The sequence below is a fragment of the Solea solea genome, chromosome 19 (assembly GCF_958295425.1).
Source record: "Solea solea chromosome 19, fSolSol10.1, whole genome shotgun sequence".
Classification (NCBI taxonomy): domain Eukaryota; kingdom Metazoa; phylum Chordata; class Actinopteri; order Pleuronectiformes; family Soleidae; genus Solea; species Solea solea.
The window spans coordinates 9,059,941-9,085,185 of NC_081152.1; the positions used below are offsets into that span (position 1 = coordinate 9,059,941).

Below are 25,245 nucleotides of genomic sequence, written 5' to 3' on the forward strand. Positions count from 1 at the left end.
AGCATGAAATCAAGTGCATTAATAGAATAACTGTCTACCATGAGACTATATCAATGTATTTTCCATTACAGGCACAATAATTAGGCATTTGCCAAAGGTAATATTACATTTATCTATGATTTTTGCATTCCTTTTATATTGTTTATTATTAATATTTTTATTTATTTATTTAACATTTATTTAACCAGGAAAATCCCATTGAGATTGACAACCTCTTTTTCAAGGGAGTACTGGCCAAGATAGGCAGCAGCAAATACCAAACATTACATTTACAAATTTACACAGTTAAAACACACAATTAATAACTGAAAAAAAAGTTAATGATCTACTGTAATTTAACAATTAGAATTTCTATAAAGCTATTTCGTCCACCTGAAAATGTATGTACAAAAATGTAGGGAAAATATTTGATGAATTGCCATATTTTACTTAATATTTTATTTGGGCCACTAAATGTAAATGAGTTATTTTTAGTTCTGGATGTTTGAGATGAGCATTTTACCATTTATGACATAGACTTGATGAATTAAAATAAAAGAATCAATACATCGTAAAAGTCTAATGTCACGTCCATGTATTACATGCAAAAAACAGTTGCATCAGTGGTTGAAACACTCAACAAAAGAGAACAGCCAAGTCGTATTATGATGAAAACACATCTTTATTCGTATTAAATAATTTTTCAAAGTTACTGTGTGTATCAAGTATCACGTCATGATGATATTCCACCATCCCAGTCCTCTGCTGCCCACTCGCCGTGTCTGTGATCTTGCTCTTCTGTGTGGAATTCACAACAGAATGAGGGGACACTTGTCCGCTTGGCTTCAGCCCATTATTTCCCGGTGACGGGTGCAAAATGAGAAGCGTGGATCGCGCCCACCCCCCACCTCCTCCTCCCTCTTTCAGTCACTCAGGCACTTTTCCTCCCTCTCCGTGCACATTCCGATGTCCTGCAATGACCAGCAGCAGGCTTATGCACACATGCACAAAGAATCAACCCCCGTGGACTCAAGTCCAGACCAGACCAGGTCTGTGCTGAGGTGCATTCTGTTCTGTACCCAGTAGCAAATCCACCGTGTGTATGTAGACATTCACTTGTTGTTCACCCTAATGCACTTATCACATACTCGCTGCAGCAAATCGCCCCACTGTTGACAAACTCGATGCCGTAATCCCCACTTTCCACAGTCATGAGCCAAAAAAGCACGAGTCAACAAGTGTGTTGTGGCGGCAGCTTGTTATTCTGTGTTAGGCGAGACTACAGGGGGGGGAGTATTTGTTTCAAAGCTGGCACCTCGTGTGCTCAGCCACCAGCTGCGTTTCCCATTGAGGATTCAAAGACTGACACCAGCTCCACATCTCTTAATTAGGAAAGTACATTTTGTCACGTGGATTAAATCATCCGCTGCAGACATTTTTATCTTATCTGGGATTTACGCCAGTGACCCAACGTGCAAGTCACCATCGTGCAAATGTATTACTTATTTATTTTATTTTTTTTTTACAGGCTACATAATTCTTCAGTCAGTATTCATTTATAACGTGTGCCACATCCATCTGAATATGCTTCAAACCACAGGACAGGACTCACAATTAGTGTCTACACTTAGAAAATATTTACAGTACAGGCTCTCGTTTTGGTCATGGGGTGAATACAACGGCATAGAAGCTCAGGCGCATAACATACAGTGTCATATCTAATTTAATAAATCATACACACGTTGACCAACAGAACATTCAGTACCGACAGTAAGTGCAAGGAAAGATCTTAATATAAAATATCACACATTGATGAATTGGCTTAAATATCACTGAAACATTGAAGGCAGTACTTTCATTTCTCTTTACATACATATGCTGCTGTTTTCCTGCATTATTTACCTCTATGTACACGAGTAGACGCAGAATCACATGGAACAGTAAGATATTTTTTGTTTGTTTTGGGGTTGGATTTAAAATGAATTAAGATATAAAGGAAGCTGAAGGTGTTTTTGTGTTTTGCTGAACACGGCCTTTTTAAATCATCACCCTTCATCACAGACTGTGGAGAACTGTTCCTTTTTCTCCACTTCCAAGTCAGATAAGTGAGTACCACAGCAGTTTCTGAGAAGGTTGGAGAGAGAAAAAAAACCAAGTTTAAATAATGCTGTATTTACAAGGTAAAGTCCCTCTGACATCACTCCAGGTGATGTCTACAGTTGTACAGGTGGCCTACACCACCTGCTTCAAAATGTTAGACGTTCTGCAACTTCCAACATTTCTCTTTACAACCAGCAGCCAAATCCTGTTTGGAGCCTGCTGACTGTTCATTCACACGTTCGTCCCCGCATCGTCCTTCACTGTATCCAGATGGCGTTGCTGCGATCTGGCCGCCGCGGGTCAGCCGCCGCCGCCGCCACCGTCGTAGCGCCGGTTGCTGTGAGGTCACTGAACGTGGAGAAAAACTGCTCCATCTCTTTCTGCAGCATCTGATTCCGCCGCTCAGCATCGTCCCTGGCGCGCTCGGCGTTGCGGAGCTTGATCTCCGCCATGGTGTACTTCTTCCTCTCCTGGTCCAGCTCCTCGTGGATGCTCACCATTTCTGTCTCCAGCTCCAGATTGCGCTGCTCCAAGCTGCAGAGGAGGGTGAAAAAAAATTGTTGTTGTTTTTTTCTTGAAGGCTGCATTTAACTGGTTTAATGACTTAAGAGGTTTTTTTTGCACCTTGGCTAGAACAGATTTTTTTTTTCCATCAAACACAGTGTAATGTGTTTGATATCACAGGCACTGAATGTGTCATGGTCAGCACAGTACTATCTGTGTCTTTTTTCCTTCACACTGGAAAATGATGTACCAGTGCTGAAGCAGGAGGATTGCAATGTTGTATTTGAGTCCTCGATGGTAGACTCAGTCATGTTCGGAGTCCCCAGTGTCCCAGAATCTGAACCATAATACAATAAATTCATATTTAATGAGTCTGACTGCGCCTACTCTAATCCAAGCACCGGTGACTTGGCTTTCGAGCATTGACTGCATTCTCACTCACAAGTTAGAGGCAAATATATAGTTAGCTAAATAAACCTGTAATATTATTCATTTTTGTGCAAGGCAGAGTCATAGAAGTGGATTAACGTCATTTGAGTGTATTTCATTGATGATTCTGATAATGTGGACTTGATTACAACACTGCAAGCTGCTTATGAACTCCTCCTCCATCAACACTAATACATAATTTTCCAGGGTACAGTAAATTAGACCCAGATAAAACTAAATTTACCGAATTTCCACATTTTACTGATGCCTTCAAAGAGTGTACTTTACACGTTCACATTTGTGCCAAGAGTCAGAAGAGTAGATCAATATCACTCTTATCGCAGCATTCTAAATATAAATCTGAAGCCAAGAGTCAGTATATTAGGTTGGCATACTGTAGACAAATGGTATCTGAATCTGCTTACTCTGTTTTTTTTTTTTATTCCTCCTTCTTCAATTACTCTTCAGGAGGTATTTAGTTGTGTGTAATCAAAATGATTAACTTCAAATATTTCAATGCAACTGAGTGTATGAACGTCCTACAGTGTCAATACATCCATATCACCACAAATATCAAATCATTTCCTCGCTTGGGTCATAACCTGCATCACCAGAGACATTCAGCAAAATCTGCCCTTTACTTTTTGAGTTATTACATTTTATCTGTTATCATAACCGACGTAAAGACGGGACCATACCTCTTTATCCTGGCCTCATATTCTGTCTTCTGCTTGTGCATCTCCTGTTTAAGACTGGCCACTAAGCTGTGCAAAGCGCTGTGGCTGCCGGGCCCATTGGCAGCAGTGAAACCATCACTATTGTCACTGCTGCTGGTTCCCCGACTGCTCCTCCCTGCGCCGTCTTCACCTCCTTCCCTGGTGCTGATCCGGCTCTCTCCCTCTCCTCCTCCACCAGACTGGGGCGGTTCATTATCCTGTGCTGGTCCGTCCAAGTCCTCAAAGTGACCGCCGTAGAAGTCCTGCTCAGGGCAGGTGGTGGTGGAGGAGCGACAGGAAGTGGAGTTGTCCGGAAGAGAGATTTCACAGGAGGACGTGGACCAGGTGGCGCTGTCGACGCTCTGCTTGTCCTCACAGCTGCTGTTCAGACACGTGCTGGTGATCTGGTTCTGTAGCTGCAGGTTCTGGTGGTTTAACTGGACGTTGTCGTATGTAGACAGACGATTCTGATTGGTTGTTTGATCCCCGTTGGAGCCGTCACGTGTTTTATTGTTCACCCGTAATGTGACGCAGCCATTCGGTGCCCAGAGGCCATTGCGGCCGTTCAGACTACCCGTGACCACGTCGGTGCCTGAAATGCCCATGCGCACAACTCCAGTCCCATTCCCTCCGGTGCCGCTCCCACTTGTGACACCACTGGTGCCCATTTTTGTGCCTGAACCTTTGAGCGTCCCGCTGCGCCGCACAGGTAAACTCCCACCTCCACTCAGAGTCTGGTTCTTTTCTTGACTAGGGTCTGAGGAGGGTGAAGAGCTGAAGGACCCGTTTGTGACAATCCCACTGCCTTTACTGAACGCTGGGTTCTTTTTAACCGTCAGTGGTGGACTGCGGGTGATGTCGAAGCGTCCGGTGACACCATTACGAGGGCTCAGTGACCGCGGGGAGCCACTGTTGTCTACATGTTGGCGGTGCGAAGGAGAATCCGGTGTTTCCCAGACACACTGCCGGACCATGTGTGTGTTGTTGTTCTCGGCGTTCTGAGTCGCTGTCATGATAGTGGAGGTAGTTGTGTTTGCTTGCCGCCGCGGTAGTTCAACGTTGTTGTTGACGAGCTCGAGGCCTGTGGGGCTGTCTTCATTGCAAGGGAACAGCACGTCGTGGCGGCCAATCAAAATGGCCATTAGCTGCTGGACCAGAACAGTACCTGACAACATGGGATCACACAGCATTATTTTTTTTTTATATATATATCTTTAATAATTAAATTAAAAACGTCAAGTGTTTAAAGAAACTGAAACTTCATTTGTGTACAATCACCTTATTGGAATTAAGACCACCATGTTTTAACAATAACACAAAATGGACAAGATTTTTGATGCTAACTGAAGGCTCCATAGATTATTTAACACACTTGGAAGAAAGATTTACACACAGTGTCTTTAAACAATACTGACCTTCCATTATGGCGACTGGATCCTCCAACTTTGGCCTCAAAATATTTGGCCCAAAGACCGTGGCCAAGTTCTGAACACTCATTTTGTTCACTCCTGAATATGACTGGACTTCATCTAAAAATCTGGCGGACAGAAAAAAATATCCCCAATGTTACACTGATCGACGGCGGGCAAGGCAACGCATGTGGAAACTTAGACAGAAGACAATGTATCGGCTTAAAGAAATAATCTGTACCTGCAGATGTACTTGAGAAGGTTGTGGTTTACTGGAGGTAGACTTTCCAAGAGTCTTCTCAGCTCCTTCATACCCTATGGACGATGCACACATTTTAGGTAAGTTTAGATAAGTCAAACCAAGTCATCACACCAGTTAGAATTAATTGTAGGTCATTTCTAGCTCATAAAACACATCATCCAAAGACAAGTGTACTGATGTGTTACAGAGTTTTAAAAGACTCATTCAAACATTTTCGTGAAAGCAATTTGAAGGTCCATCATCTCTCACCTAAAAACAGCGAGTCAGAGGTGCAATTCTCTCTCTCTCTCTCCCTATCTGCGAACATTTGAACTTATTTCTGGAATGCCAACATTCTCAGTGACGTAGAATTCTAAACATAAATTACAATTACTACTTGAAAAATCAGAACCCTGACAATCAGCAGGTACGTACTTTATTTACTCGAAAATACTGGCTATGCTGCTCAGTGTTCCTTCTTTATTCAGGTCTAATACACACGGATGGCATTACACCATATTTCTGGACTTACATAACACTCATGAACGCACACAGATACACAAACACAACAAAACAGGTCTGACCACCAATGACTGAGCAGTGAGGGATAAGCTTGAATGCCACAAACTGTACGTGAGAGGTTTTTTTAGAGCCGACTTTGGTCGATACATAACTCCCACTTTCTCCCACAGGAAAGTGTGCGAATGTGAATCTGTTGAGTGACACACTGTAGATGTGAGAATTTCAAATACCCTTTCCTACCATTTCATCATCCTTCCCAAGGAGCTTGGCGGTTGCGAGGAAATCGTCGTACTTTTGGAAGGGGATGACAGGCTCTGGCAGCTCTCTGAGATAGAGCTTCAGTAGAGAAGCCACTGTGTGCACATCTGTGTTACTGCAGGAAAAACAAGACGAGACAGTCAGACAGAGAGTGGGGGCGGGCTGAGGTTATGATTTATTAAGGCTACATTGCAGAGAGTCAAAAAAAGAATCACGGTGTAGCCTGGTACAGGGACAGCGGCGCTGCAAGGCATAGATGGAATCAGTGGAGAAGATAATGTAAATACCAGTGAAAGCAAATGTGTATCACTTCACTTTTTGCATCGCTATAAATAAAAATGCAAAGGATTTCCACTGTAGGCTCAGAGAGACTAATGGGGTGGCAGATGAGGCAGGAAGAAAACTAATCGGACACTGTGGCTTTTACCATGACATGAGTTGTGTTAAAGCTGGAGGTGGAGGGCAGAGATGTGATGCATTTGTCTTTCTGCAGCCAGTGTTTCAAGGAGGTGGAGAGATGTTGATGTACAGCCAGGTTCCTGACAAATTTTATTCATGGCGACCTGATTACATGGTAGTGGAGTGGTGGATGGCGTGAAAGGGGCTGGAGGAGCAGGAGTATGCCGCCGTGTATGTTCATTCACTCATGCATTTCTCTGTCATTCTGAGTGATGAATGAGGGTTGTTGCATTGTAAATCAGCTCTCTGTCTCACTGTACTGCCACCTGTAGGTGGCAAACTATAACAAATCATAATTCATTTCCAACAAGGTATGTACTGGTTATTTTCATAACCCCCTGGATTTTCCACGTCACTTTTAGTTGAACATATATTACGTTTGGACTTTGGTTGTTTTTCTTTCCTGTGCACCTTGTGTGTAGTTTTTGCTTCCTGTCCCGTCTTCCCTGATTGTCTGCCCCGCCCTAATGTGTTTCACCTGTGTCTCGTTCTGTCCTGTTTGTTTCTCCAATGTTTTTATGTGTTCCTGGTCATCTCACCATGTTTCTGCTCCATGTTGTTCTTCAGCTTATGTTTCACTCTTTACATTTTTACTTTATTAAAGACTCTTTTTCATTTTGGGTCTTCTGTTTGTTTGACACCCCTGACAGTCACTGTACAGTATGGTAATTGTTGGGTCAACTGTGTTTTATTTGATTTCTTGCCTCTTTTTTCACACTTTTTATCATCTTATCTCTCTTTTTTTAATATCTGGACAAATATAAATATGTTTAAAATGAACGTCCTAACGATGTGTTTTTAATCTTTCCTTTCACTTTCCTTTATTCACAAAAATATTGCTTTATTTGAACTGCAGGTTTAGTTTCAATATGATATAAAGAAGTTCAATTTAGTATTTCTGCTGCTAGTATTCACTCAATCTTAAGCAGGATGCAGCATGAGATCATAGAGAGTGTTGTCTTGTTGTTTGAGTTAGCGCTACATGGGGAGAGCTTCAGTGGCAGAATGCATTAATAACTGACCACAATGAAATACAGGTGGCTAATGTTCCTTTTCTTTGTAAATGTACAAATGTGACCAGTCAGCAGTCTGAGTGTACAGTAGCTTAGCTATTGCACTCAGCCATCCAAGTGTGCTCACATGTTTCCTCACCAATCAAACGCAGGCTTTTCACCACAGTCGAAGGCGTCCTGCAGCTCTTTGACCAGGTTAGCCTGTCCAGGCAGCCGGAATAAACCCTCCTCCTGGAGGCCCCACTGGCGAATGAAATCCACACACTGCTCTACCAGCATGGGAGCGAGCTTGTTCCCAAAGCGGCGTTCATAGCGCACCGTCTCCTCCAACTTCTGACCAAAGATCCCTGAAATGAAAAACAAAAATATTAAATGACTGTGCAAGAGGGATGAGTAACTCCGCAATGAATGATCCCCCCACCTCACATTACATTATATTGGATACAGCTGCCATTTATGGTATGTACTGTTTTCACATGTATAACTTGTTTCTCTCTTTATAGCTGAATAATTCAACAGTAACATCCTGAAATGAGAAAATCTACAGTTCAGGACACATTGCAGCGAGCACATAAATCGATTGAAAAAGATTTGTGACAAGATCGACCACACAGCCAAAGCTCAAATATGTACACCCACAAAGCTTTACTCCGATGATCAAATCTCTAACTTCCTGCTGAGCAGCTCTCGCCTTTTGTCTGAGGCAGCCGTCGTACACACACACACAAAAAAAAAAAGAGGGGCTGATTTCCATTTGCAGCCTTCTCATGTGAACGCAACACAAGAGGGGATTTAGGCAGCCTTCCTGAGAGATTTGGATCTGCATAGTTTTCCGGTCTCTAGATACAGACAGAGGCTACTCACACACATGCACACACGTGGTACGACGAGGTACCGCAAGGTGACTGAATTCAACTGACCTTACCGGAATTCTTGTGCTTCTGACAGCGTTTGGCACGGCTTAAAAAACCCCACCAGTTTTCATCTGAACACTTTGAATTCATAGCAAATACGGACATTTTATCAATTCATAACGTGGCATTTCTAGTAAACAAGCTCAAACGCATCAGTTACGGCATCATCAGACACAGAGATACTGGCATTTTCTATCAGTTGACTGTCATACTCACCCCTCTTGAAACTTGCAAGCTTCCGGAAGAAACGCCTATTAATAAATTTGTGATAAGATAACATACCAGAGGTGCAGAATTTAAAGCGTCTGCATTCTAGCATTTTCCAAGAACTGGTCTCTGGTTTTCTAGCTATGCGAGAAATCAAGGCAGAAATGAGAACGATTGAGCATCCGTTTGACAACAGGTCCGTCAAACTGTCCTCATTTCCATATGTGAGAAAGTCCTCTTTCATTTGAAAGCAGGCAGCTCAGCCTTTAACAGTTAAGTCTTGTGTTCTGTTCTTTTTCCTTTGGGTCAGTCACTTTGCAGATATTTTCCACTTCAATATTTACAGCAATGCATAAGACAAAACGGTCAAGTCCCAACAAACTGGAAAACAGACTGGAAAATCCACCAGAGGAAAAGAAATAAAGACGAATATCCTCACAGAGATGCTGCAACGAGCATAAGAGCACAAAAAGAGAGAGTGACTAAATGAACGAGGTCATCCCTCCTCCAGACAGTCTGGTCATGAGTCTAGGAATGTTTTCCCGGGTCACATGTGTGAACCAGCTTAAGGACTAGATGCGTATGTGTTTATATGTATATTTGCTTTGTTTTTCCACACTGGCCCAAGTCGTACTACGACCACGGAACATTTGACAAACAAAGAAGAGGGGACACCTTCTCTCTCTCTCTCTCCCTCCCTAGGTGATGGACAGGTTCCATCAAACATGCTTCACAAACCTGCTGCTGCACACACACAATTACATCTATGCTCACACACAAGGGGGAGGGAGAGGAATCTAGACATGATGCAGGCTATTCTTTCTTTTCTCTTTTCTTGCTATCTCTTTTCTCTCTTCCTATCACCTTTTCATTGTCTTCATATATAATATTTTAAAATGCTGATATTAATCGAGTCCATACTTAATTAATGCTGCACCTGTTTGAGTGTGTCTCTCATGATGCAATGATGTACAGTATATGGTTAGAATAATAATAAGATAAGTGACCTGACCTCAAAGTTTGGCATGGTGTTCAAAAATGTAATTCAGCAAACTCAAACTGGCTGAAATCTGCTTCTCAATAGCTCACAGCTTCACTGTTTTTACTTGGTTGTATTTATACAGTATATTAGACTCAATGAACTTGGTTATTTAAAAAAATGGTAAATTAAATATTGTTAAATACTGCTAACACAGCCAGCAAGAGCAATTTCAGGGTTTGGTAGACTTTTGCTCAAGGACACTAAAGGATTCACGGATCAAACCACCTACCTCCTGATCCACAGCCACCCCTTATACAAACATTAGATTATTAGATATCTAATGCTTAAAATCACTTCACAGGCGTAACCAGGTCACTTGTGAAATCACAGCTCAAGAGCGCATTTTGTTTGGAGCTAGATCAGAGCCCAGAAGCAAAAGAAAAGAACTCTGAGATGTCTGCAAAAACCACCACCACAATCATCATCATCATCATCACCACCACCATGTGACTGACAAACCCTGATATAAACACTAGAGAACCTTTATACTCTTAAAGAAGCAGAGTATGAGTGGAAAAGTCCATAAATAAAGGGCAGCTAATACGTTACATGCCATTAACTGTGGTTTTGTGTAGTTCTAAGATTTAACATTTTTAACTGTTAAACTACACAAAACTTGGTTGACAATGTCTGATGTCAAATAGTTTACATTGAAGACTAAAACTGTCACAACAAATAAAACAAGAGGTAAAACAGGAGGTGGATGTGTGTACTTTTACATTGCAAAATATTCATAAAACAAAAATGAATAAAATCAACAAGCCCAGTCTGGATACTTTTAATATAAGTTGTGAAATGTATAACTTAATAATACAAGAAACTCAAAGGGTGCACTACATAGTATTATTTCAAATTTAAAAAAAAAAAAAAAAAATACATTTCCTACTTCATATTAATCCTCCAGCAACAACAGAGTCCACTGCTACATTTTAAAACGTGTGATTACCATGAAATAAATCTCCCAGTATCCAGATGGAGAGGCCACAGCTGCACATTTCTCTGACTCCGAGCTCTCTCTGGTCCGACTGATTGTACTAAACTGGCTGGTAATTAATGCAGCATCATACCAAGTGTTCAGCACATGACAGCAAAACCGTTGGAGAATCCAAGCTGCTCTGTGGGCTAAACACTGGGGCTCCCTTCCCCTCCCTCCCTCCCTCCCTCCCTCCCTGTCTGTCTGTCTGTCTGTCACTCTATGAACAGAATCACACTTCAGGGCCACTGGCCAGCCAATCAGGGCTCACATCGTCTCTGTTGCTACTGCAAAATGTGAACGGATGGAATACGAGGGTTTGTGTGTGCACATGTTGTGTGTATGTGTGTGTCTGAGAGAGAGAGAGAGAGAGAGACAGAGGGACAGAGGGACAGAGGCAGCCGGGGCTCCGCTCCAACGTGGAGCCACCTTTCTTGTGGCATCTTTGACAAATGGCTCGTCCTTTTGAAAAGCAGTCAACTGCAATAGACATCAAACTCCCTGAGCTGAAAACAGAGAGGCCAGCTCAGCCGAATCCATTCACTGTGTCACTGAGAGCGGCATGAACTCCCTGTCCAGTTACAAATGCCGCACTTGTACCCGGCCCTCACACAATGTTGGCCAATGTTTGCCAGTGCAGTCAATGATAATCCACAGCGGCGCAGTGGGAGGCTCAGTAATCAGCACAGTGATGCCACATAAGTCAGGACACAAGTAACTGATTTCAACGCATTCATTTCTTTTGATAGAAAGCAAAACAAACATGGAAGATCAGATTTGATCCTTTCTGCGGAAACAACTGAAAGGCTTTATTCACACTGCAGACAAACCAGGTTTTTTTCTCATATCAGAGAGACTGACATTATGGCAGACTTCTCAGTCTGATTTGTGTGTCCAGCCTAAATAAACACTATCTGAGTGTGTTGCTTTGGTAGCAATACTGACATTTGTGAGGTGAGGAAGAAATGGAGGGGCATCATCTCACTCTACCAAATAATCACCATGTCAAGTTGAGGTGAAGAACTCCTCCGTGGCACAAGGAAAACTAAGCAGTGGAGGAGACACGTAAACACTCACTCATCCCCTGCCAATCCCAGATGACATAGGGCGAAAAGGCAGGGTCCACCCTGAACCGGTCGCCAATCCATCACAGGGCCATATAGAGACAAACAACCATCCACTCTCACACCTATGGTCAATATTAATATAAAAACCGTGGTTGTTTGCATACTGACCTCCACCAAAAGGTGCCCAGATGACTCTTCGAATTGTCTTCACCCAATCCTCCATGTCATTCTGGGTGCTGGCCATAAGGAGGTAGGTCTCATGGTTGGCTGTCATCCGCTCTCTGTCTCCCCCTGTTCACAAAATGGAGGAGAAAAGAAAAGATTTAAGTATCCAGTTGTTTCTCAAGTAGTCGTAGTCGGGTGTCTTTACTGTTTTATATTATAAACAAGGTTTATAATATAAAACAATATTCAAAACCATTGGAGTTCATTGCTGGACGATGATTTGTGTCCTAACCGTTGAGGAGAGGGACAGGTAAACATCAAAATGAATTTTAACCAAGTTCAAAGTGGATAGAGAGAAAGAGAGCGAGAGAGAGAGAGAGAGAGAGACTATAAATGTTAGAATAAGTGTTTTCAATGTACAAATGTTCCATTAGAGACAGGTTATTTATACTGATTCAGCTCCACAAACAACCTGTTTCATGTAACAAATGTGGTTGCAGTGATCACCGTGACTACAGCACTGTTTTGCACAGCTCCACTTGAGCTTTATTAAGATGAAAAATCAACAAATGGTGACTCAGGGCATTTCACACGTCTGCACCTGGTGGAACGGATGAGCTATTAACAGACAACTGTCACACAACAGCTGAATTATTCATGACTTTAACCCACCGGGGATCCTGATCCATTGATTGTACAGTAACGCGGATGTGAGCTGCACTTTGCATACAAACACTATTTATTGACTAGAATGGGAAATGACAGGCGGGTTAGAAGCTCAGGTTCATCCCTGTGTAGTTAAAGGATTTTCAATACATTTAAAGTCGAAACAGCAAAGCAGTTATTTTGTAAGTGATTATAATTAAGTGTGTGTTTTTTGTTTTGTTTAGTGTGTATCTAGAGGTCGACTGATCAGAGAGCAGGACTCACAGCTCCACTGGTTGCCAAACTTTGACAGAGAGATTGATGCACTCTCTTAGTCCCGACAAGATCTCATTAGCAGGCAGCAGATGCCAGTGTTTGTCCAGTGCAGCACTCACTATGTTAGTGTTTATCTGCTATAAGTTCCCATGACAAAGAGACGATAATGAACACAAAAATGCCAATTATTATTATTATTGTTATTATTTTACCCCAATGGACTTTGTCATGTCAGAAAATGGTTTAAATTAGAAGTCACAATAAGATTCAAGGTTGTAATGTTGCCGTCTCATTAAACACCATTACCAGCTTCACCAAATACTCCTTTCTGTTCTCTTAGAGCTAACATGCACCGCACAGTGTGACATGATGTGACATGTTGTTAGGTATTGAATTGAATGTGACGCAACCTTGGGTTTATCTCGCGGGCTGAGGATGGTCACTGATACTGTTACTCAGTCTGTGCTAATCTCAACATGTTTTGTTAACATGTGTCGTACATTCTCAGCATTTCTGACACTGCTGCAATAAACGTGCGTTCGTACTGAGGCAGGAACAGAAAAGGAGCTTCACATAACTGATCAGATACATTTACAAACAGACAAACAGATAAACAGATAAATGTTCAAGGGAAAATGCCAAATATTGCACTTTTCAAATGAGATGATTTGCTACTTTAATTTCTTTTACACAATACTAACTAGAATGTCTTACAACTGAAGAATTAAATTCTGGCTGCTGTGAAATTGCAGACCTTAGATTAGATGATTAGTTGAAAAATGATCAAAAGATTGACTGATCACAAACCCATCAATTATTAATCTGTTGTTTTTTTTGCTGTTTGAAGGTTAAGACCATGTTCTGTGCAAAGATTATGATATTTAACGATTTTAAAAAGTCTCACATTTTGAAAATTGTTGGAAAAAATCTGACTGGTGTCATTACAGTGGAACAGCAAATATCGATATTTTGAATTACTAAATTGAGGCGCTCTAGAGTAAATAGTCGCTACTTCATGTCTCCCCATGGTGGCGCTGCTCAAATGAATGAGGAAAACTTGGGTGGAAGTTACCTGACCTAAGCAGAGGGAGTTTACAGCAGAATAATGACGGCGAAAGCTATGCTAAGAGATGCCCCATCCACATTCAATACATAGACTTTACACATTGTTCTCTGCACTTTTAACTTTACACGGACGTTTTGTTTTGTTCAGTTAGACAGATATCATGTGTATCGCTGTATGATTTTCTTGCCATAAATTGATTATCACAGAATCGTTGCAATGTAATATTATTGGTATCGTGGACCATATATCGTATGGTGAGGTACCCTCTGATTCTTCTGATGTTTTCAAGGTTTCACTTCAGTCCTTCATTTCAATAATGGGTTAGTAACCTCTGACCCTGATCCATTGATTAGTCACTACCCGTAACTGACTTGCCCTCAGAGCTCCATTAATTGTCAATCACAAACACACACACACACACACACACACACACATAGGGAAGGAAAGAGAGCGACTGCATTGATTTCCATTCATATGGTCAGCCAACCCAAAGCATTATCCCTAATCAACCATAACCGTTGAATGCCTAACCATAACATTAATCTAACCACATTAGGACCAGGTTTTGGTCTCCATGAGGACCACAAGGAAACACTAAATGCAAACATATGCAAAATAAATAATATAAACACAAATGGATGCCAGCAAACATACACACGCGCGCGCACACGCACACACTCGCAGTGAAACTGCAAAGCAACATTTGTGTCCATGCTGCATAATTTCTACTGCGCGTGCGCTATCTATCCATTCACAAGTAAAACACCTAACAAAGAGGCAGCTTTACACAAACATGATGTCACGTTATCTTCACATATAGCGACAGTTCCGTTCCGTTTACGTTACAGGTCAACAACTACAAACAACAACAAACAACAACCAAACGAGGCACTGACCGGTGACTGCCGCTTCTACTCTCTCATGTGAGTGACTCTCCTGCCGCTGTGAAAAAGAGAAGAAAAAACGCTCCAAAACACGCTAAACATGCGCTTCAGGTGTGGGTTACTAACACGGACAACCTCGGCGAAACAGACTCTTCATGTGGGCTGAAGAAATAATGAATGAAAGTCGGAGAGGAAGAGGTTATCGATGTTCTGCCACTTCCACTGTGAGAGCGAGACCATAAATGCCGGTGCAGGGCTGGTCCAAGCTTTTTGTGGGCCCGCCCCCCTTAAACAAAAAGTCTTATCTTTACTTTCTCTCAGGCTACATCTACTATGTTTTCATTAAGGAGAATGTCATTTTCATATAAAATGCATTGAACCTCCGCATCAGCAGTAATTTGCATCTATTATTATTATTTACACACATGAATTTTAGGTTATTACACTCATGTTATGAGTATTACTAACGAGAAACAACACAGCTGAAAATAATAACATGAAATGACAATTTAAAGCTGCACTGTGTTACTCATTGAAATCAATGAACTTATTCAGAGTTTTTCAAAACTAGAATGAACTGAAGAGGAAAAAGTATATTCACCTACGTCAACATACAGTATATGAAAACGACACAAACTAAAAACAGCAACAAACCAATAACAATAAATGTGAAGCTAATACACATTAGAAAACACACAACTGCTGATGGCAAATTCATATTAATTAGGGAAATCTCATGTTACCATGTCACAGCAGGTGCAGGATATTTTTGCTTATTAGGCTCTGCTTCACAAGAATATTCTTTAACTTTTTTTCTGACTTTTTTTTAATTAATCGGACTATAAATCACATTGTACAGGCTGTATTGAATTATTGTCTTAGTCTGACTAAAATCGGACTTTTAACATGCATGTTTACACACTGACTGGTTCTGTGTGGATACAATTTTAACTCATTCTTGTGTGCACGGGTTTTCAATGGCCTATTTGGCATTTAGCATTGGTGTGTCAATTGTCATGCAAACTCATCGTGATTCCCCCGTGAGCTTTTTTTTGCCATCATTTTTGAATGAATTAGCCTTTATCCTGGAGCTACTGTTTTCATGACTTGCATGGACAGGCTACATTTCCTCCCAGAAACAACAGTTGTCAATCTGTGAAATGAGCATTCAACAGCATACCATAGACATTACAGCACACTCTAGTACTCCATTTCCATTTCCATTTCCCATCTTCTTCTTTAATAGTGGCTCACCTGGCCACTTGATTTATAAAGACAAGTGAAATGTCAAACACACTTAGCTCAAGGACAGATTCATGGCATTCTAAGAGACCTGAGAGCTGATTTGTCCATGACTGAGGAACAGACTTTATTTTGGAAGCCTTTTCTGACACTTAAAGCTAGTGTGTAACCTTGTTGCTGATGTTAAAATTCTGCCTTTGTGTACAGAAACAATGTCATGTAAAAGTATATATGTGTATTATACACCAGTTGTGCACAGGTTTAAAAATAGGGTTTTTTCCAGGAAACTGCTAAATAAATGGGGTATTTAAGCAATAGATTTCTCTTTCATAGGCGCTTCTTTTAATTTTTAGTCACACTTCAATCTGTTTGCAGCCATCTAGCTTTACTAGTGCAATATTGCTGTTGCCTCTTGGTATAAAAGAAATCACTTCCTGTGTGCATCCCGGGCGAAACATGACCTTCTTTACAGAGAAACACAGAGAGAGTCCTAATCAGCCCTGTGTGAACTCATTTGACAATGATTGTTTCATTTTTTAACACAACACACTACAGTGTTAACAGTATAAATGTCTTCATTTGATTAATTAGAGTCATGCCAACGTTCAGGTGCTTTAGAGCCATGTTTTATGCTGCTCCAACACACCTGATTCAAATAGTCAGCTCGTCAACGAGCTCTGCAAAAGCCTGCTAACGACCCATTTATTCGAATCAGGTGCGTTGGAGCAGGGACACACCTAAAACATGCAGGGCCGTTGGTCCTGAGGACCAGGATTGAGAAACACTGCTTTAGAGGGATAAATGACTAATACTTCATTTGCATCACAGTGTAAATCAGTAATAATCTCCTAGTGCATCAGTGCTAATGCTGTTTGTAATGATGTTTGACTTGGGATAGAAACACATCAATTCTGTATTGTCCTCTGACAACACACACACACACACACACACACACACACACACACACACACACACACACATACCTGCTAATCAGTTATTTGACTCCTTCACATTCCTGTGAAAAATAAACATTTGCTTTCTGGGCCCCTAATTGCAGCTTTCATAGTAATTAGGAATTACAAAGAAGGAAGAAAAGCTACAGACATTAAGCTCAGATGTCAGCTTGTCACCTGTGGGTCAATGCTGCCTGTCTGTCCACCAGATAAAACGACTGGAGGCTATTTTACAGATTCTTTACAAGCTTCAGTTAAGCAGCCTTCAGGTATTATTCTCCACCGCACAATTGTTAGACTACTTATGTGCGTGACTGGCACTGTTTCTCAAAGGAAGCCCTCAATCATCGCCCCTTAAATGAGCAATCCTCGCGGGAGTTCCGCGATACAGACAGACGGGGATCTTCACTCATAGCATGACTCAACCTGAAGAGACAACCGTGGCAGCTGCTGCAATTCCCCCGATTCACCATGCTTCAGCACACCGTTCCAAAGTTTTAGAAACTCAGCGGCGAACAACTGTCAGCGCGACAGAGACATGCAGTCTGGCACTTTAGAGGACAGCTTGTATTAAAGAAGTCAGGATTCCTTATTCACGGTTAAGTTCAGAATAAGACACACTTTTTCCTTACATTTCAAAAGTGATTCTGTATATCGCGGATTCACAGACAATAGTATCTGCAGTAGAACATTTATTAAAAATACTACTTAGTTTATTTCTGTCTCGTAAGCCTCTTTCTCACCTGGGTGAAGACCCTAAAAAGGTGATTAACACCATTCTTGCCAGTAATTGGTCTGTTGCCCTGTGGCACAACTCAGTGACACTGTGGTTTTGCATCTCTTACTTTGGTCCCCTCTTTCAAATGATCATTCAATTGATCCGATCCAAGTGAGCAAGGAAAGGCACTGAATGACTGAACAAATTGTATCGCTCCCTAAAACAAAACTGACAAAGATCAAATTAATGTGTTCATCCATATGAGCCAAAGCTGATTAAAAACCCATACGCACTATAGAGACATTTGACCCGAGAGTGAATGCCAATTAAATGCAATCCTCCTGGTCAAAAACCAATTTAAAAACTGGGTTTTTTGACCCGTGAAAATGGGGTTTAAGATGAAAGAAATATTGTACTCCAGCTGCATTGTGTTAGAGAAATACTGCACGTTTAAACAAGTGAGTAATGCAGACCTCCAGAAACATGATTATAGCAAATACAGTACATATGCAGGATATTCATCCTAATTGCACATTTTTTACACAAAACTAACCTAAAAGTGACAACCTCTCAGTAGTAGCTCTCCCAATTTGCAGAACAGCGTACATGGTTCGCCTCTGTGTGTCATAATTACCGTCTGAGTTGTGTTGAGTGCAAACAGCTACAACTGTTCATTCCAGTTGTGGCCACTGCTTTTAATAAGTGGCCAAACTCAGCTGCAGACTGGTCTTTAAACTAATGGCTGAAAACAGGTGGGAGACAACAAAGGCTCCCACTGTGCTGTAATTGTTCAAATACCTGGAGCCCCAATACATTTCACTGTGACCTGCACCGCTGTAAGTCAGTGCTGTAAAACAACATGAAGTTCATCCATGCGAGTGAGATACTGTGTAATATGATTTAATGAAGTGCAGACGTGAAAAGTACTCTACAGCGTCTGTTAAATACAATAGACCCTACAACATGAGGACAGTTATCTTAAACTACATCCACACTAATACTGTATCTGTTCATTTTTAAGTTAGTTAGTTTAATTAATTGGGAATAACCGATTACATTTGCTGTGGGTAATCACATTGTGATTGAGTGATGAAGTTTATGAAGAAGCAGTTAAATTGGTGTATGTTTCTAAATGTATGGAGCTTTATTACTGCAAGACAAATAAAGTATATCCTATATTTTTTTTAACTACAACATACAGTATATAAGGAAAAGCTATTACATTAAGAATTTTAATTAGTTCGCTTAGCGCAGAAGCCTCTGAAAGTTGTTTTTCCAGCCTCCATCCTACCTCTTCTAGCTTTCATTGGATACAAAAACACAATTCTTGTCTGTTTTTCAGCCGAAAAGCAAACAAACACATCTTGCAAAATGTAAAACTATCCCTTTAATGTGGTTCCATAACGAATACCCTGTTGTAAAATAATCTAAGAGCAATACAGAGCGGGACACTGGTGAAAATCTTCTGTCTTGCTACCTTTAGAGTCGTCAGCAATGTGGCAAAGTAGTTATATGGATTAGAGTGGAATAAATTTGTGTCAGAGGAAAAAGTTTGGTTCTCACAGACTTTGGCTGGGAGTCTTGTGAGTGGAGGAAACAGCTGCTGCTGCTGGCCCTGCAAACAATGCAGACACTGTAACTACAATGTTTAGCTTTGAATAACAAAAAAAGATGTGTCACAAATTCTCCAAACATTTGTATCTGTGCGGGTATTTGTGCATAATATGTGTGTGTGTGTGTGTGTGTGTGTACAATGGGAGGTTCACTGACTTCATCAGTGTCAGTTCTCCCTCTTGTCTGCATGAGCCTTCTTGTTTGCATGCAGGCAGGGGCAAGTTGAGATTCAATATTGTGTCTAATGATAGTCTTCTCAGAAGCCCACACATCATAAATACCTCCAACGGAAGAGGAAGTTGCTCACTGAGCAACACTAGAGTGCAAAAAGTTCATAAAGAAACATGATGGCGATTTAATAAAAAAAAAGAAATACCCATATTTAATTGATCACCTTTACAAATGATGCCTCCCCCCTCACATGCCAAGTCTCTTTGATTCATGAGAGATATAACCTCCGGATGATCTAATCCTCCTCCTGAAACGTGCAGCTGTTACAACAGAGACATCTGTATCGCAACGACATCTGTGTACGTGTGCAGAAATACATCATGCATTATGTATTTCATTACATATCGAGCTAAACCTCAGGCCCACAGCAGGAGTCATATATTACCTTGATGTGATGATGATAAATTAGAGAGTCCATACTGAGGTAAACTATGAACCGCCTGATGAGCCACCTCCATGCCTCCTCCACACTCCCGTCTCTGGCGAACCCGGAAAAGAGGGTGCAAAGTTTTGGCTGCCTAGGTTAACTTGAGGACAGGAGTTCCTGACTGCAGGAGCTGCCAGTTTTTGGCCTGGCTCAGAATGAGTGAGTGAGCACAGCTGAGAGGGTGTGAAAGAGAAAGCAAAGGAGGGGGAGAGAGAGGTAAGGTTTGAAGAGGGGGTTGGGGAGTGCACACACACACACACACACAGACACACACATATTTCCCTTAAGCACTGTTGTGGGAACAATGGGCAGATCTCTCTTAAGGCTTGGGTTATTGAAAGGGCCACTGGTTTGACTCAGGGCACGACCCCAAAGGCAAACATGGCATCAGCCATTCACACCGCAGTGCTGTTTTAACATCTGCAACCACAAAGTGTTTGGAGCAGAATGATGTCATGAAATGTGAGCTTTCAGATGTGAAGTCAGGCAGGATTTACAGTAACGTGCAGTGAAATACTCACATAGTTTCATATTATTACATCATGTCATTGCCTATCCATGTATTTTCTTGTTTTTTCCTGTTCTTGTTCTGCTGTGCAATCTGTACCTGCAGAGGGCTGTGATGCAATTGCGTACAAGCTTTTGTACGGCTCATGATGGCTGGAGATAGATGGTGCTGCATGCAGAGCCCATGAATGACTGCCCATGAAACCCACTGTTGTTCTAGTCTGACTAAAACCATACAAACCCGGATAATGCTATTGAGAGTTGAACTACCACAGTATATGTACCAGTTTGACCTAACTGTGCATGAAAACGTACTGAATGATTCTACATGTTCCACTTTCCTGCCCCGACAGCCTGATCTGTACATTTGTCATGTTGCACAAACACCTGGCGCACAGCTCCTCTCTCTGCAGCTTCAGTATATCTCTTCATGTTATCTGTAATGGGAGTCCTGTTTCACCTGAATGCTGTACCCCCCCCCCCCCCCCCCCCCCGGTACAGCATTGACTCAGTCCCTTCCTGGTGTCATGGTGGTTTCTGTCCTGTCAATAGACATGATCTGAAGGCAGACAACACAACATTAGTCTCCACCTAACTCCCCAAAGACATAGTCTGGTAGAGAACACAGACTCCACAGAGTTCCTGTGGCTATCCATTACCATCTGATGCTGCCTGAGTAACAAAGTGAATAAGAGGGGGAGGAGGTCAAAGGGGACAAGGATTGCTTGGCTCTATTGTGCATCTGCAGGTGCCCATAGGGGAGAAGGTAATCATGGCACCGAAAAATGGGGGAATAATGGCCACATCAACCCCTCTTTGGCAAACATGATACCTCAATACCTAAACTACTTGGGGTCTCCAGCTACATCTTTAAGTGGATACTACAAGTCTAGAAAAAACCTTACTGATTAAAGGGATGTAACCAGTACACATTTACTCTTCTGCTCTGACATGGTGTTGGTCCGAGTAAAGGTTACTTTTTTTGATGTAACAAAATGCATTAAGTCCACAATTTACAGTGTAGGTACTTTATGATTGAGTTTCTTTTTCAAAAATGTAAAAGAAAAACGTAATCGGTTACTACTTTTACCATTTAGGTCTGTAAAATCCAAGAGTTTGCTCCTCAAACTGATTGACAGGCAGACAGACACATGTCTGCTTGTTGCGAGTTGTATCGCTGTGCGTTCGTGTGCAGCGGCTCACTGACGAAGTTGTGTACAGGTAACAAGAACCTGTCAACTGTGATGACAAGGATGGCGAGGAGTAGGATGGCGCTGACAGCAGCGTCCTACATCTCAGAGAGAAAAAATAACTTTTAACTGGGCTAGAGCTGTCACTGCAATGGAAATTACCATGACCCTACAACATGTATCAAAGACGGAACTGTATCCTGACATAAAAACATTTACCTGAACATGGAGATAGAAGTAAAAAAAAACAAATTAAAGCACTACGTTTTCACCATCAGTTCGACTTTTAGAGTCATTATCACCAGCACACTGGATCCTTCCTTCTTCTTGAATGACACAGTTGCTGGTAAGATCGATACACAATATAGACTTAACACTCGCCAACCCTGCTCCTACACAGGAGGAGAAGACAGTGAACGCCACTGGTCGAGTGTGACTGAGCACAGTTGTCATAAGGACAGTCAGGGGAAGCGCTGGGTCAATCCGTTCAGGCAGGTTGCAGAGGGGGCTGTCAAAGAGCCAAGTGTCTCCATTCTGATTTCAAGCCAACTAAATAAAGAGCTATGTCTCTGTGTCCTGCCAAGGCTGCTGTAAATATACCATTATGTAAGTGGAATCGATTTCAACTTTAGGAAAAGGAAACGCGACTCAGACTTGACTTGAGGTCCCATGTGTGATCTGGAAAATATGCTGACGTGATAAAGGTTAATACACGTGTTGTACCTTTAATAGTACATTACTTACTAAACGATGTGCTGATATCCCTCTACATCTACTCTTGAGTAATAAAATAATGCATCGTTTAAATCATGACGGATTATACTGTAAACCATGTCTTCAGTTTACGTCACTTCGCTGAAATGGAAACCATAGCCGCCTTAAGGGCAGGAAATCAGTCTTCCATAAACAATTTTTGCTTTGGAAATGTATGGAGCGTTAAGAGCGTGTGATCTGTAGGGACACGTGCAGACACGTACACAAACTGAAACCCAATTCTGTTGTGAATAAAATGCATAAATGACATTAATGGAAACAAAAGGAAACCACACACATTATGGTTCACCCAAGTTTTCTGGTGGTGACTCGCAATACGATGAGATATCCATTCAGGACTGTTCTGAAAACTACACAACTGACAACCATGGTGCGTATTGGCTGGAGGATTAACATCCCATTAAAATGTTAGGAGTGTTGAGTTTTGGTGAGGGATGGCAGCTGTTACTTGAGCTGCGAGAGTCACACCTCTACAGCAGAGATCACTTAAGTCAACCTGACACTTATTTTTAATGCACTTTTAGCTGTGGGCATAATCAGCGCATTGTCGGGCGATAATTCATATTTAACAACCGGTTATACAGTCTGTCTGCAGTTTGTCTTGTAGAGGATGAGTGTTTGTACAGTAGCTCTGCCGTGTGCATGAAGGCAAACGTACGGTTCTGTAAGCATAATCTTCCGATGACAGATCGCCAATTTGACAAGTGGGTCGTAATCTCACAACCATGACGCTGTGGATATGGCCTGCGTTCCATGCATTCGTGCGTGACGTGCAAGCCGAGGTTCCCCATGATCTTTAGCCAACATTCAAAGAATACTTTCAATGCTACACCCCAGACAGTATACAAATAACAATGCTAAAACAATATAGTTTCACACTTTTCTCTATGAAAACTGTGATACTGAATTAAAGCAAAAGGAATATTGCTGGGCAACATAAGATCTAATACTATAATGGAAAAACTAAGGTGAACTCCCTTGACAACTGAACGAAAGGACGTTGTCTATTCAAATTATGACAATGTTTTGCAGGATAAAAGGTCTCTTTATTTACACACATATTGCTATTACTTGCGAGTATAATAAAACATAGAGTGAACTTTAAGAGTTACTGTATACTTCAAGGAATATATGCAAGCAAGCTCCTGGCAGGGGTGAACCTAACCTTAATCCACACCAGAGAATGAAACAAAGACTTGACAAAATGCCTGTTGCTCCACTCACCTAATACCTTCTAATATCACCTTTCAGCACTGATGAGGGTTTCAGGGCAGATGCACACCTGCACTCCCCACAGCCAAAATTGGTAGGTTGTGTCAGCCTGGCCTTAAGGTAAGCCCTTTGAACCTTTTTTTTTAGGGTTTTAGAAACCTGACTTTATTGTGACTAATGGAGACTCTGTTTGTTCCAGTGAGAACAGAGGACAGAGTCAGCAAAGGAGGCTGCACCATACCAAGTGACGAACAGAGGCAGCCTAAGTTTGGATTGAATTAAATTCTGGATATACTGTCGGTATAGATCTGTGAAAACAAAGATGTGAAGTAATAAAAACATTAAAAGGTGTGTGTGTATGAGGGGGTAAAACTTGTGAATTTCCCTCTTCATTATAAAATGTGTCATCAAAGCATAAATCACATTTATTTTTAATTTGCTAGATGGCTTCAGGGGATTGAAGGGCCTGTCAGAGGTGAACATTATTGTGATAGAAAGTAGAGATAAATCTAACATTCATCAATCACCACGACGCAAAAGCTTTTCTCACACCACATATTTACATTTAGTGACTGACGAGGTAGGAAATGAAAAACCCATTTTTGTGCTCCCACAACCTACAGAAAAGTCTGGGGTCTGTAGTATATGCCACTTATTTTAAATAAAAGTTATCATTTCGGCACATATGTCTGTGTTATATCAAACCTCACCGCATAGTTATTCGATGAGGCAACAGCCTGAGCTGGATTAGAGAGTTTTTTTCATTTTGCCTATCGCAGCCTATCATCCTTGTCTGCTTTGCCTCTCCACATCCTCGTTGTTTTCTCTGACAAATCTCAAAAGCACTGTGGGCCTGAGAGGGCTGCAGTGCAGGGGGAGAATTGCAGTGAAGTATAGGTTCAAAGCAAAAGATTGGTGATGATCTGAGTGGAGGAGACGGAGAGAAACACTGACGTCGAGTTTGGCTCGTTGTGAGTGCGAGTGTGCAGCGTTGAACTTTTGCTGATGTTGTTCAATCAGTTTCGCAAACTTGTGAGAGCTCTCACGTCTGCAGCCACCGCCGCAGAGTTTCCGCACATGCACAGTGTTTTTGAAGTCAGTGTTCTGCAGTAGGTGTTCCCTACTATTTGAATTGAAATAAGTAATCATCAATCAATCGTACTTTATCAACTTTATCAATGTATACTTTTCTCAATGGCATTGTTTAAATGCTTTGTGCAGATAAGAGTCATAAAACCCTAAAAAAAAAGGCACATTCTTAACTTTGATGAACATATCAATGTCAGAGGTCACCCACTGCTGCAGTGGCCAGCATTTCTGCCTCACAGCAAGAGGGTCAACAGTTCAGATAAGGCTCATGTGTTAGTTGTATCCACTTACCGGCTTGGTTAGTCAGCTTTTACCTTACCAGCTATCTAAGTTAGTAAGACGAGAGATATGGGCGGTTTGCTTTTAATGTTGTTGCATGTTGACTCGTTTCGGTTTACTTCCAATCGTTGGTTTTTCTT

At 41.5% G+C, this 25,245-nt stretch overlaps 1 protein-coding gene across 4 annotated transcripts in view; it reads right to left on the reverse strand.

Annotated features, from left to right (window-relative positions):
• Positions 1-642: 642 nt before the first annotated feature.
• arhgap24 (Rho GTPase activating protein 24) overlaps positions 643-25,245 on the reverse strand; it is a 67,453-nt gene continuing 42,850 nt past the window's right edge. For 2 of the 4 annotated variants that reach the window (XM_058617426.1, XM_058617428.1), the window contains 7 exons: positions 12,002-12,124; positions 7,770-7,977; positions 6,141-6,273; positions 5,379-5,452; positions 5,144-5,265; positions 3,711-4,893; positions 643-2,613 (listed from right to left, as the gene is read on the reverse strand). In XM_058617426.1, coding sequence (XP_058473409.1) covers positions 2,337-2,613; positions 3,711-4,893; positions 5,144-5,265; positions 5,379-5,452; positions 6,141-6,273; positions 7,770-7,977; positions 12,002-12,124 — 2,120 coding nt within the window. In that variant the 3' untranslated portion in view covers positions 643-2,336. Of the gene's footprint in view, positions 2,614-3,710; positions 4,894-5,143; positions 5,266-5,378; positions 5,453-6,140; positions 6,274-7,769; positions 7,978-12,001; positions 12,125-14,881; positions 15,127-20,012; positions 20,226-25,245 lie in introns of those variants that run through there. The other 2 variants (XM_058617427.1, XM_058617430.1) reach the window with 2 other exon arrangements.